General features: G+C 47.5%; 1 protein-coding gene across 6 annotated transcripts in view; it reads right to left on the reverse strand.

The window, feature by feature from the left end:
• The window catches only part of Mylk (myosin light chain kinase), a 177,885-nt gene that overhangs the window by 34,961 nt on the left and 128,542 nt on the right, over nt 1–14,382 (reverse strand). For all 6 annotated transcript variants that reach the window (XM_035444589.1, XM_035444593.1, XM_035444592.1 and 3 more), the window contains 2 exons: nt 13,494–13,647; nt 5,334–5,636 (listed from right to left, as the gene is read on the reverse strand). In XM_035444589.1, coding sequence (XP_035300480.1) covers nt 5,334–5,636; nt 13,494–13,647 — 457 coding nt within the window. The remainder of the gene's footprint in view (nt 1–5,333; nt 5,637–13,493; nt 13,648–14,382) is intronic.

Below are 14,382 nucleotides of genomic sequence, written 5' to 3' on the forward strand. Positions count from 1 at the left end.
AGAGGGTCAGCAGATGCTCAGACTAGTTCAGTGATGATGTTTCACACGGGGTTGTAAAAGAAGCAGAGATTCAAGTCCAGTGATTCAGGTCCTGTGGTCCATGACTACCTATCTGGTAGATGCTAGTCACCCACCCAGTATCCATGACTGTTTGGTAGATGCTAGTCACCCCCAACCCAGTGTCCATGACTACCTGGTAGATGCTAGTCCCTCACCCAGGTCTTACCATCAAGGAAACAGCATTTCCTACCAGGAAGCCCCATTATTCTGACCTGTGTTGTCTCGTCTGAAAGAGTGGTTCTAATTTAATTTGATGATCACCCTTCATTTTCTTTGTCCCCTGTTATATTCTGCTGGTGTGGAGACAGAGTGTTCTAAGCAGCAGAGTGCAGGAAAGCCAAGGCAGGCTTTCTTGGCCTGGTGTCCACTTTTGTGCTCTGCTTGTGACAGAGTGGCAGGTGCTATGAGCTACTAGGAGGACCTTCCAGCCACCTAGCACAGGGTATTGTTCTCAGCCAGCCTTGGAGAGGGACTAAGTTCTGGAGTTGGCTTCTTCCCATTACCCTGCCTCCAATCAAAGAGTTGTCTTCCTGGCCTGCCCACCTGTGTGAGCACCAGGTCTACCATCATACCTCACAGCTTATGTACTGTAGCTGGGGACCAACCCCTTTTCTTAGAGATTCAAGTTGCCCTCTGTATTGCTCAGGGCAGCCTTCCTCTGAGAGAACTCACTGAGATCCAGGGATGCTGGAGTCTGCCTTCTCATCTTGCCTCCTTTTTGGATGTGGGGCAAGATGAACAGAGTGGAGAGTAGGAGATGACTTGAGGGAAATCACAGTTCAGTGAGTTGAGCTCCTGGACCATAAACAGTGGTAGCCATCTCAAAGATTAGACCTTGGCTTAACTCTTCCCATGGAGGAAGGAGATAAAATTATAAAAGAAAGGACTTCAACCAAATACGTTTTTAAGCAATTATTTAGTGAGTTGGAGAGATGGCTTAGGGATTAAGATCAATGGCTGCAATTCCAGAGGACCCAGGTTTGATTCTCAGCACCCACATGGTGACTAACAACTGACTCTAACTACGGTTCCAGGGGATCTGATGCCCTCTTCTGACCTCCTCAGACCCCAGGCATGCATGTGGTACACAGACATACATGCAGGCAAAACACACATACACACAATTTTAAAAACTCTATTTAGAATGAGCCATAGAACCAAGAGCTCAGGAGAAGAGCTGTTCAGAAGAGGGCTCTGAGACACTTCTGTAACCAGTGAACCTCATTCCCCAGGATGGCATTAGGAGACGGTCAGCAAAGCTCTGGGGCCCCTCACAAAGCAGGCCCAATCAAGTCTCCACCACAGAGCTCTGTCTCTTTCTGTACAGAGGACTGCAATGTGTTCAGTGAACACTAGAGGGTAGCGTGTCTCTGGCGAAGGTTTCTGGGAGCCTTGCAGAGCCTCAGCCTAGCTGTGTAGTTCCAACTGCTCTTGGGTGCAAGGAGCTGACTGGCAAGAAGCCTCAGCCACAGCTGTTTTGCTAATAACTCTGTAGCCTAGAACAAATTAGGAGTAGGGGCAAGGATGGAGGGGACTTCAAAGTCTGAGCAGAGTTAGCAGGGGAGTGGGACCTAAGACTTAGCTGGAATGAAACATCATGGGGGGGGCGGGGAGATGTTGTCAGGTCAGGGGTCTGAAAGATGGTTCTGTCATAAGGAAGCCACTGGAGTTGGTGGGAGGTCCTCCTTTTCAGTCTCCCACTGTATCCCCAGTGTCCAGGGCAGCCCCAGCAACACTGGAGGGACACAGGACGCCTATGGGTGAATGGGGTGAGGGGTGGGTTTTAAATAGATGGAAACCAAGCTCAAGATGAAACAGAAGATGGAAGCTGCCAGGACAAGAGTGATGGTAGAATTATAAGTCGGTCAACACAAGCTGGGCTTTGTGGAGTGAGGGTTAATCAGCATCACTTTTAGTAAGACCCTCATAGCCCATATGCCACTGAAGCCGCCTCCTATGGCTTCTACTTCTCCCATCCTGTCCACTAATGCTTCCAAACTCATTCCCCACCACACTTCTCAGAGAGCCATTTTCCCTTTAAGTAGAGAGAGCTACCCTTGCTTATAACTCACAGCACCCAAGGAACGCACAAAGAACTTTGGCTTGGGGCATCGCTACCCTCCTCTCCTCTTTCCTTCCTCCTCTTCTTCACCCCTTCACCCTTGTCTCTACTCTCAGGCCTAGCTTGTGTGAACTGTCCTTCCCCTCCTCCTCCCTTTTGGATAAGACAACTGGGCCTGGAGTGGGAGTAGCTTCCTGTCTGGAAGCCCTGGGTGGCCTAGAGCCTTCCTTTGGATTTCAGGCAATTCCCCACTTCTGTTTATCTGCCGCAGTGGGAGGGGGTTCTAGAGGCTACATAAGACTGCCTGCTGTGGAGTTCAAGGACAAGGTCACTGCCCATCAGCATGGCACTCCCCATAATCCTGGGTGGTACAGCTCCGGCCTCCCGAAAGCCATGCCTCACCTCCATCAGGAACCTGGGGTTGATGAGGGATTCTGGTTTCTTCAGGCTTCTACAGCAGGGCCTGGGTGACTTCAAGTCCAGCCAATGAACAGATTTTCTCTGTTATCTGTCACTTCCAAAATAATACCTAAAAATACTCCCTTCCCCATTCTATCCTGCCTGCTCCCTAAGTTGTGCAGTGCAGAAGGATGGTGTGTGTGTGTGTGTGTGTGTGTGTGTGTGTGTGTGTGTGTACACGCACACGAGTGTGCGTGTGCTTGTGTTAGAGTGTTAAGAGGCAGCAGACGGTAGCTTTGTTACTCAGTTTCCCCCAACATACATTTGTAAGCAGCCAGTGGATGGCTTCCTTGAGCCAGGGCCCAGGCCAGCTTCCTCTGTGGTGACTGTGGCTATCAGGGAACCCTGCCTGTGTCCATCCTGAGGGGTCAAAGGTGAAGGTACCCAGCACACAGGTGGCTGGATGGCAGCATGAAGGTGGTGTGTTTTCTCCTAGCATCTACCTCCTTCCTTCTGGAGGCCTCAACTGAGAGCTGTTTTATACCTCATTTTGGAAAGCCAGGATATTATCATAAAGACAGCAACACACAGGATGCCCTGGGTTACATGGTACTTCTGGGATAGGTCTCTCCCTGTCTCCTTTGATACCTTAGTGTCCCACTGTGCTGTCTACTTGACACCCTGACTATCTCTCCAAGAGCACTATCCCTTCTGTTCTCCACCTTCTCTGTCTTAAATCCACAGCGCTCTTTTCCCTCTCGTTGCATAAAATGGAGTAACACCCTATACTCTGGCCTCTCTTCCATCCATTCCCTCACCAGGGCAACTCTGTGGAAACTCTATGGACTTGTATTTCAAAGATCGCTACCAAACAACAGGCAATTCCAATGATCCCCAGTCCCTATCTCTTTGTCTTTAGGATTTAATGCCGTGCACTTGCAACTTGTTCCCTCCCTATGTCCACAATGAACTCCAGATTTCTCATAGTCCTTTCTTCTAGTCTCACAGGCTTTCACACTATGGCATTTGTGTTGACCTTTTCTAACCTCTGGGTGACCTTATTGGTTTTACCCAGTTGTCCATTAAATAGCAAAGCTTTCCAAATCTATAGCCCTTGTTTGATCCTTCCTCCTAATGTTGGGACTTAGTGGCCCAAAGATCCCTCCCTTTGAGTATCCCTCTAAACTACTCTGCAACTAAAACATTCATCATCTCCTAGGTTCTCTGTTATCTAACCTTCAAGTTCCTTGAGCCAGTGGGGAATAAGCCTGACTAACCTCTTCCTTCAACCTGACCAAAGGAAAACATGCACTGGGCCAGACAGCTTTGCGTTCACACTTCTACTCATAGTCATTCACAAGCTCTCTGACCTTAGGCAAAAAGTTCCACTCCTCTGTCTCCATTTCCCTTGGTCAGAGGAGGGAAATGGCAATGTCTGTGTTACCGGGCTACTATGACTAAATGAAATGGAGAATGCACAGTGATGAGGATGCTGTTAGCATATGGCAGACGCCCAATAGCTAGCATTAGCCACATGATTTAAAACAGCACATCTCTAATTGTCTCTTGATGTGCGCTTAGTTATCCAAGCCAGGAGCTAGGGAGTCATCTTAGAATCCTCTTCTCTCTCTAACCTCCTCAACTCAAAATCAAGAGTGGTCCATTCTATACTACAGGGATTTAGTTCATGCTCTTCCCATCCCTCTACTAGGTTATGGTCACAGAGGGTCATCAGTACCTGCCTAACTCCAGACTCATCCTTCTAATCTATCACCAACCCTAAGGCTTCTCAAATGTCCATGGGTATATGAATGCCTTCAGGAGCAAAGTGTGTCAAAATGAATCTTCAGGAAGCCTCAGGACACCTGGGCTGAGAATACACAAGGCTGCCACTCTCCAGCCATTTTTGAATGGCAACGCTCTACTACGTCACTGAGTTTGCTTTCTAAAAGACCAGCCACATCGTCTCAATCTCTTGTCTGCAAAGCTTTAGCGAATACTGTAATTCTATCTAAACTCCCCTTTTCACTTCCTTCTGTTCTGTCTCACATAGCATATGCCCTCACTATACTGCCACACTTAAGCTTCTCAAATGCCACCTGTTTCTGTCATTTCCTACCCTCGCTCAGGCTGTGTCCTTTGTGTGGAATGCCCTTCCTTCTCTCCCCCACTTCTCAGTCCCTTTTCCAAGACACAGCTTAAGGGTCACCTCCTCCAAGAAGCTTTTCAGCCTCCCTGGCAAGATTTTCCATGCTTACTGTGCTGTCCTTTCATGCCTTTATTTACATCACCCTAGTGAGATGCATTCTGTCTCATTGTAGTTGCCCATGTAGTCTTCCTTCAACTTATGTTCCCTCTCTTATCTGTCCTGTATCATAAATCCTGACATTGAGCAGTCACTCACCTGTGAGAGCAACAGAAGCAGGGAAGAGATGAGAGGTGACACAGGAGCCTGGGGTCTGCCTGCCAGCTGATTAACACATCATCACCCTCTGGTGGCAGGGTGACAACATTTCTAGCACAATGCTGTCATTAGTGTGATATCAGTGACATCATATATCATATCCTACACAGGTATCCTGCCACTGAACTACATCCTCGGTGTCTTGGCTAATGAGTTCTCGAAAGGCCCTATGAACTTTTCAAAGTATGGGTCAGCAGCACAGTTTTAGAAATCAAGCCTACTAAAGGCCCTGCCAGGCACCTCTCTATATCCAGTCTCTCTCTCTCTCTGAACCTCCCTTCCTCTGTGGACTCTCTCCAAATGCATGCATATTTATTTCAAGCCCATGAGGAAATGAAGGCAGCCTACCCTCAGGTTTCTCTCCCACGGCTGTGAGCTCAGACTCCTGGCTCGGCTCGCTGGTTCCATAGACGTTGACCGCACGTACACGGAATTTATACTCGCGGTCAGGCAGCAGGTCTTGGACATTAAAAGAGGTGCTGCGGCATGTGGCTAGTTCTTTCCACATCTTGTCCTCCGTGTCCCAGATCTCAACATTGTAAGACTGCACAGCACTGCCTCCATCATAGGAAGAGCCATACCAGGACAGGGTCAGCGAGGAACTCCGAATGTCAGATGCACAAGGTGTGCCAGCTGGGGGATCTGGCTTATCTGGGGACAGAGAAGCACAATGTCACTCAAATTCTATGGGACCACAGAGAAGGAACTTCCCTCAACCCCCATGCTGGAAATAAAATCTAGGACGCCACTCTCTCATTCACACACCTCTCTCCAGAATCAACCAGTCCTAAACTGACAACATTCTTGAATTAGCTCTGCCATGAGGAGAAACTGGTGAGTGAATTCAAGCTCAGTACCATGTCTTGCTCTCAACCTTTTATGCATCACTGGGTTAGCAATGCATAAACCTACCAGTACTGAAAGTCCCATATATACCTTCCTGCTTGAAAGAAACTATCTTTGGCTAGTTGTTCAGACCACAAGTCATGGTTTCCTGTACTTTGTCCAAGTCATAAACATATTTTTTTTAGAGTAAACAGATCTAGGAAGCTGTGTAGGAGTTGTGGACTATTTCCCATGAAAAATATGAAAGTTGTGTGTGTGTGTGTGTGTGTGTGTGTGTGTGTGTGTGTGTGTGTGTGATAGACAGAGAGAGAGAGAGAGAGAGAGAGAGAGTCCCTAAAAGTGATGTGTGGCATCACTTTCTCTGGAACTGGAAAATGCTGTCCCATTAATGGACAGCAGACAAGTTCTGAAATCAGGTAGATCTGGCTTTGAACACAACAGATCTGTGCCCACTTAGTAGCTATTAAATGCTCTGTGCCTTAGTTCCCTCATCTAGACAGAGTGCTGTGAGCTATTCTTAGAAGGTGACTGACCTGACCAATCATTATTACTATGAAGCTTATTTTTAACCTTATAGTGGGTTAAAAAACAAAAACAAAAAACCAACTTCTGTCTTACCTCTTTGTTGCTGTTCTGGGTTTTGGTGCTGTAGAATACCATGCATGCCAAACACATGCTTTACCACTAGGGAACAACCCTTTCCCAACAACTGCAGCTTTCATGGGACTGGTATGCAAGAGTGAACCACAATTGTAAATTGTCACTGTCACTAACTAAGGGATAGAAAATGGACTGAAGACACAAAAGAGAAGTGACCCTTTTGGGTGGCTGCCTTTCCACTCAGATGGCCTTAGCTTAGAACAGTAATGTTCCTCACTTCAGGCCATATCATGGCAGCCAACAGTTTAACGAGGTCCCTGAGTTTCCCTGCATGCTGTTAGTTGCTTATCTGAACCAAACTATCTTTCTTATTAGTTTCTGCAGTTTTTGGTTAGTTACACATATCTGTTAATTATAGAAAACCCTTCATCCTCAACCAACCAAGTTTGAGTTCCCTCACAAAACAGCAATTAAAACCACATTATGTGGATTTGTATGTGAATGCCAGTTTGTCTGTCTGTCTTACTGGGAAAACAGTGTTAACATATACTTCTTAGGATTCTGCAAGTACCAAGCAAACAAACACAGACAGGCAAAAAATTGACTGCTATCTCCTCTCTCACTTGCAGCCAGACAGGAAGGCCAAAGGGATTTTGACAAATGACCCTATGACCCTGTGAAGAAACACCTGTATGTGCCTGTGTACACACACACACACACACACACACACACACACACACACACACACACACGGGTGTATATATGTAAATATAAAAGTACATATTCATATGTACATAACATTTCTTTTTACCCCTCCTCCATTTTAATTCTCATTTTCCTTTCTTTTTATTTATTTTTTAAATAAATAAATGCCAGGGTCAATAAAAATGGCTTTGCTTCATCTTGGCTTAAGGTCAGAGAGTTCAAAACTATCCTTACTCTTCCAAGGTTAAAGTCTTAAGACCTAAAGGTCTAAGGCATGGATGTCTGATCTAAATAATAAGCGACTTGGTCTGAGCTGTTGTTACTCTTAACCCTCAAGGCCAGATAATGAGAGATTTAGCCTAAGGCATGTTTATTAAATGTTGGGAGATTTGAGGAAGAAAGTCTGTTTCTTCATTGTATCATGGTAAAGAAGTCTTTTGCCACTCCCCCCTTTTTGGTTTGGGTATATTAGAATGCTGAAGAATACACTTGGGGCGTTCAGGATTCACTGGATTGCCCTCCTGACTCTGTTCTGTGTCTCTATCTTTTCCATGGTATCTTTACCTGCCGTTTCTCAATCCACACTCTCCCTCTCAAGGCAAGTGGCTGGATTCGACTGAAGACCCCCAAAGATGGGAAACTTCAGGTCACATGACCCACATCGGCCCTTACCTCATTCTCTAGTCAAGGATGATCCTGCACTCTGATCCTGCTGACTCCACTGGAAGAATACTTTAACTATAAGTGATGCCGGGACACCTGGTTCATGCCTTGCCGGGGCTTAGAACTCAGGTTTTCATGCTTGCTACACAGACACTCTGTCAGCTGAGCATGGCCCCCTAACCTGCCGTCTCCTTTGATATCCCAGCTTAATACTCACTGCCTGGAATTCATTTGTGCCCAGAAACCAAAGGCTGGTTCTACTGTAAGAGCGACTCTGGGATCACATCAGAGCCACCTCCCATCATTGCAGCCAGTGTCACAGCCACACTGGCGGTCTCCTGCAATGGAGCCACTTTCACCAGTTGTTTAAGATGTTCTCTTAGAAAATCTGTTTGTTCTGAAGGATTTATTGGTCTTTTTAGAAACATTTCTGGTGTTGGCAAAGATGTTTATTATTCTAAATCCTCTTAGAGGCAAGTGGTTCAAGTTCTTTGGAAACCAGCTAAGGAAGTAAAAGAGCCTGCTGGGGGATGAAAGGTCCTCACTGTCCCCACCCCAGGCTCCTGGCAGACTTAGCCATGGAGGTTTATAAAAATGAAGACCCTGTCCGTTGGCTAATTCCCTCTTCTCTACTTTGCTTTGGAAAAAAAACAATTCGGAGAGATGAGGATTGCTCAAGAGCTGCTGTGTGCACCTATCCTGATACAGGCATCTCTAGTTTACATGTGATGGAGTTTCCCTCAGGCAGCACAAGAATAGGTGCAAAATGTGGAGAGGGAAGCCTTCACTCCAAATGTTGCCACTGTGAAGGAATCTGGTGCCCAGAAAAGAGTTCAGAAGTCCTAAAAGTCTGGGATCCCTCCTCCATGAATATTCTCAGAGCGATGGGCTATGTCTGATGCTCTCTATTCTTTCCAACCTACAGAGCTCACATGAGTTGAACCAACCAGTGATGAGAACCCTTGGGTGGGACCAGGGTTCTCCCATGAACCTCCTTGCTAAAGACAGACACATTCAGCCTGGGTAGTACCTGGCAACCAAGAGACTGGCTTGGTGTCCGCAGTTGGACCCATGCTTCCTCAGAATTCTCCCAGGGCTCCCTGGAGACATGGCTAACAGAATGGGAAACCCTTCTAAGGGAAAGGTTCCTCATAGCTCCAGCACAAGATTTTTCTGCTCAGTAAAGGGTTCCTATTCTTGGGAAAATGGATGACCTTGTCTGCAAGGCTTCTCACTAGTCCAGCTTCCCCTTGCCCTCTTTGTGTTTGCCCACACAAAGTCTGTCTGTGAGCTTTTAAGCCTGCCTAGACGGCCATCCATAGATCCTAAATTCAACAGCTGCTGGCCTGAACAGCAGCACACTCTTGGAAAGGGACTCTCGGAGGTTGAGGCTGTGTTCAATGTGCGGGTTAGTATTAACTGTCAGTCTGACACAACCAAGAGTCAGTTGGAAAGAAAGTCTTAACAAGGAATTATATGGAGCAGGTTGGGCATGTCTATGGGGAATGTCTTGATGGTGAATTGATACAGGAAGACTCAGGCCATCATGGATGGCTAGATTCCCTAAGCTGGAGGCCCCGAAGTGTATGAGGGGAAGAACTAGCTGGAAGCAAGAGAGCAAACAAAGAAGCATTTAGTCTCTTTGCTCTTGGCTGTGTATGTGAAGTGACTGGCTGCTCCAGTTCCAGCTGTGGATGCCCTGAAATGATGGACTGTGACCCTGAATTGTAAGCCAAATAATACTCCCCACCAAGGTTGTTTTTGGTCAGGGTACATTATCAGAGCAAGCTGGAACACTCACTAGTTAGTGACAAAGCCTCAAGGAGAGCCCTACAACTGTGCTCCCAGACAGGGTCTGGGTCTTTCTAGGGTAGCAGGCAGAATGAGATCAAGGGATCATCTTGCTTATACTGGTAACCAAGGACGTCTAAGGACCCACCCTTCCATACCATACAAGTCTTAAAGTCAGAAGGTATTTAGTGTATATTGGGTGTTTAGGGTTCTCTGTGCTTTGCTTTTCTCCTTTAGAGTTATGTGGAGGCCTGTTTTTCTTGTGCTGGGTGAATGACATTAAAGAATCCATCTGGACCCATGGCCCCTCCTCCCTTCTCTCCCAGGCTGACAGAACAGTGGTGCAGGCACAGGCCCAGACCAGGCAGCGTTGCTAATTCTTACACTGCTTCTTAAAGTGTAATAATAATTAGCCTCGAAAATAGCTAAGGATCCCTCACTTAAACTGAGGGAAGGGCTAGTTTTTTATTGATTTGAAAATATGAATCATGGGTGATCTGAAAAGAAAACAGCTCTTCAAAGACTATGTCGTGTAAGAGATTTCTGCGGCTAGCAAGTGCAAGTTGCGTTTAACTGGCCTTATTTAGCTGGCCCATCGAGTGGATGCTTTTCAAGTGCTTGAAAACTGTCTGGAATAGGTGGAACAATTTCTGTTTTATCTCATTTACGTTTACATCTACTTAGTAAATGCTGATCAGATAATATGCAGATGTCCCTGGAGACATAGAGGTAAATCAGCCTAACCCTGGTTTACTTTGGCCTTAGTCTAAATTCACGGGCTCTGAATGAATGTAGCTTTGCTGTGGCCATCAATACAAGTCCTCATTTTATTGAGTGATTCTATTCTTAGCTCTGGGGTGGGGGAGGCAGACAGAAAGCCTGCTCTCCATTCCATTCCCCTCCCAGGACGGCATTTAACATGTTGCTCCTGCCAGCTGGCCGGCAGCCACACCGATGGCCCTGTCAGCACTGGCCGTGGAGAATAAGAAACTCAACCATAAAAGGCCAGAACTGCAGCTCCTACAGTGGAGCAGGCTGGGGGAGGGGAGTGTGGGCACACAGGGGCGGCCCTAGTGGGGGCAGGGGGTACTGGCTCCAGAAAAGCAGTTCAGAGTTTCTAAGCCCAAAGTTACCCATGCAGGGGCATATGAATGGGAAACACTGAGGAAGAGCAGTACTGATGCATGGTGGTAGCACTGGGGAGTGAGCCAATCAACACTTTCAGGTATGGGTTCAAATGTACAGTTGTATCACCATGACCAATCCCCCTAAAGTTCCTGTCTCCTTCGGAAATTACAGAAGTCAACACTTAAAGTTACGAGAGAGAGAGAGAGAGAGAGAGAGAGAGAGAGAGAGAGAGAGAGAGAGAGAGAGAGAGAGAGACAGACAGAGACAGAGACAGAGAGACAGAGAGACACGGAGAGAGGTGGACTGGGTTCTCCTTTAGGTAAGAAACTCATTCCATAACCCTTGGTATACCCACTTCCCAGATCTAAGGAAGCAAAGGAAGATGAAAGGAAGAAGGGTCATGGGCCAGAATGATAGGCACTGAGTGTGAAAGACACAGGCAGGGAAGGGGAAAGGACAAGAGAGAGGCAGGGATAAACTGAGTCCATGGTGGGAGTGTGCACTGATGCTCTGTGTTCTTGAACTCCTCCTCTCTAAGAACTCACTCTTTCCTACTATGGCCTGGAGTGAGATGCTACCAGGCTCCCCAAGGCTCAAGGTGGGAAACCAAGGTCATCAATTAGCTCCTTAGCATGTGGCAGCTCTCCATGCTGTATATCCTCAAGATGAGTTCCTCAGCCAGAGGTTTATCTATCTTGCAGACATTCTTCACCCTTCACCCATCCACAGGCTATGGGTACCTCTGGAGGGCAGGCGTTTGAGAGTTTGAGGCTAGTTCTCCCCTTAGTTTCCCTTCTGTAAGGTTGTAGACATACCTGTCCAATTCCACCTAAAGTGAGGATATGAGATAAAGGTGGAGGAGGGAAACTGGGACCAAAGTCAAGGAGTAGAAAGTGACGGAGCTAAGAGAGCTTCTAAGTCATCTCCAACCACCAACTTTATCCCTGGAAAGTTCCATTGATAGATTCCTATGTGAGTTCTAACCACTGTGGACCACAGTTCTTTTCAAAAATTCTTGTGTTCTGTAGGCCCAAGGCCAGGCTGTGAGCCCTTCTGTGAAGTTGGGGTGTAGTCTTCACACTGAATCCCAAAGTAGCTCCTTTTTCTAATTTTTACAAAGGAAACCCTATAACCTTGAGAGTCAAGATTGCCTGGAAAACCCACTCAAGTCTAATGTGCATGGCAATAAATAACCAGGTCAAAGTCCTTCACACACCCCACATGTGGAGGCCCACACAGGCACAAAATACAGTCTACTATGCACCTAGCAGCCCCTTTGTCCCTCCACTGTACTATGCACCTGCCACATGGGGAACTGTGACCAAGGAAAGATACTGAGCATCACCCATGGGAGGAAACCACTTAGCAAGTTAGATGGTCAGAAGACAGACTGGGGAAAAGGGACAATTACCAGGAAAGGGAACATGTAAACTTGAGACTCAGACTAAATATGGGTTCAACTTAGCAGGGAGTCCCAGGTAAGGAAAGGGAAAGGAGTTGGGCTTAGGAGTCACAGTGATCTCAGAGGAGCAGTCTCTGAAGACCAGGGGGCATGGAAGCAAGGGACAGGTAGCTGCAGAGTGCCAGGGGTGAAGGAGCACAGACTACCCTGCCACAGGGTTTGCCCATGGGTGGGGTACGGAAAGCAGAGCACTACAGGAAGGCAAATCACTGCAGGAGGGCAATGCCTGTGCATTAGGTAAGATGGCAACTTCTCTTGCTGCAGGAGGGTAACGCCTGTGCATTTTGCTAAGATGGCAACTTCTCTTGCTGCTGTGAGGAACAAGCAAGAATGGAAAGTTGAGTGAAGTGAGGATGATGGAGCCCCAAAAGCCCGGGAACTGGACCCAAGAAAAGACCCCTCACAAAGGCAAAGGGGAGCCACTAGTGGCATGATACATAGATACCTGGAGGCCACCAATTTCAGAAGAGTTGTGCCTCATGTCTCATAGTTCTCAGTGAAGCTAGAGGCTAAGGGCTCTGTGTGCATGTTGGGGGATACAGAGCATGTCTCAAGAAACAGCATTGGCTTTCTGGTCCAGGACAAAGAGTTCTGAGGGGCACGATGTCTCAGCTAGCCTTGGGGCACCAGAGTACATCTTGGAGTGCACAGGTGATACAATCTTCATGCTACAATGTTCCAGGAGGTGACACAGATCCTGAGTGGTGATTTGCAGGGTAAGGTGGTTTTGATCGCATATTACCCCATAAGTCTCTGGCATTCGGATACTTGGTTCCCAGTTGGTGGCCGTTTGAGGTGTGGACTTGGAGGAGGCATGCCACTAGAGGTAGGCTTTGAGGTTTCAAAAGACTTGAGCCATTTCAAGTTGGCCCTCTCTGCTGTTTGTAGATTGAGATGTGAGCTCTCAGTTGCTGCTCTAGTCCTGCCTGCCTGCTGCCATGCTGCCCACCACTATGGTGGTGGACTCTTATCCCTCTAGACCCAAAAGCCCCAAATAAGCCCTTCCACCTCTAAGTTGCCTTGGACATGGTGTTTCAGCAGAGCAACAGAAAACCTAACAAAGACACAAAGGGAGTGACATAGTGCTGGACACAAGGCAGAGGAAGTTTAGGTGCCAAGAGGAAGACCTGGAGTGGGAGGGTCTCCAATGGCCAGGAAGGCAGAGAGGCCAGGGGAGAAAGATACTAGGGGTGTGAAGTAGGGGCAGGTATGGAGGGTACTGTGTCAGAGTGGTAGAGAGAGATGAGCTGATGCCCTGGGGTTCATGCCTTTTGCATCCCCCAGTCTCCCTGCTGGGTGTTTCTCAGACTTACCCACGACTGTGAGGTTGACTTGGGCCTGCCTGCTGCCCAGCTTGTTCTCCACCACCAATGTGTAGCAGCCACAGTGCTCCTGGCGCGCTGCCAGGATGGTAAGCTTGCTGCCGCTCTCACTGCTCTCCACCTTGATGTGCTCGCTCTCCTGGATCTGCAGGTAGAGGCAGGAGTGAAAAAGGGGGCTCCTCCACTCTCTGTTCCCAAGGATGGACAGGACATGGAGGAGGAGCAGGAGTTGTTGCATCTAGTCTGTCGTGGTGCATATTTGTAATGCCACTGCTGGGGAAGTGGAGACAGGAGGAAGCCTGGTGCTTGCTGGCCAGTTAGTCTAGCACAACTGGTGAACTCCAGGCCGATAAGACATCTTACCTCCACTCCGAAGACCCCTATGGAAGGCCTCACCCTCCCTGGGGAGCAGAAAGGGTATGGGATAGGTAGGGTTTTAGTTGGAGGAGGGGCAGAGGAAGAGGGGAGGGAGAGGGAACTGGGATTTACATGTAAAACAATCTTGTTTCTAATTCAAATAAAAAATGGAGGAAAAAAATAAGACATCTTGTCTCAAGGGAGGTGATGGCTTGCCTGAGGATGACAGGGTGACACCCCAGGTTGTCCTCTGTTTCCCCCCCACACACACAAAGAATACAAAAGAAATGGGGTAATAGGATACCAATTCATGCTACAGCACAGATAAGTCCTGAAAACAAGAACCTGTCCCCCCCAAAAAAACCCTAAACACTTAGAGACAAAAGTTGATGTGATAGATTCCTTGATTCCACCTATCTGAAATGTCCAGAATAGGCAAATCCATAAGGATAAAATGTAGGCTGGTAATGGTGGAGACTGGATGGAGGAAGAGTCCATGAATGGTTTCTAGGATGAGGAATTA

The sequence above is a fragment of the Cricetulus griseus genome, chromosome 4, assembly GCF_003668045.3.
Source record: "Cricetulus griseus strain 17A/GY chromosome 4, alternate assembly CriGri-PICRH-1.0, whole genome shotgun sequence".
Classification (NCBI taxonomy): domain Eukaryota; kingdom Metazoa; phylum Chordata; class Mammalia; order Rodentia; family Cricetidae; genus Cricetulus; species Cricetulus griseus.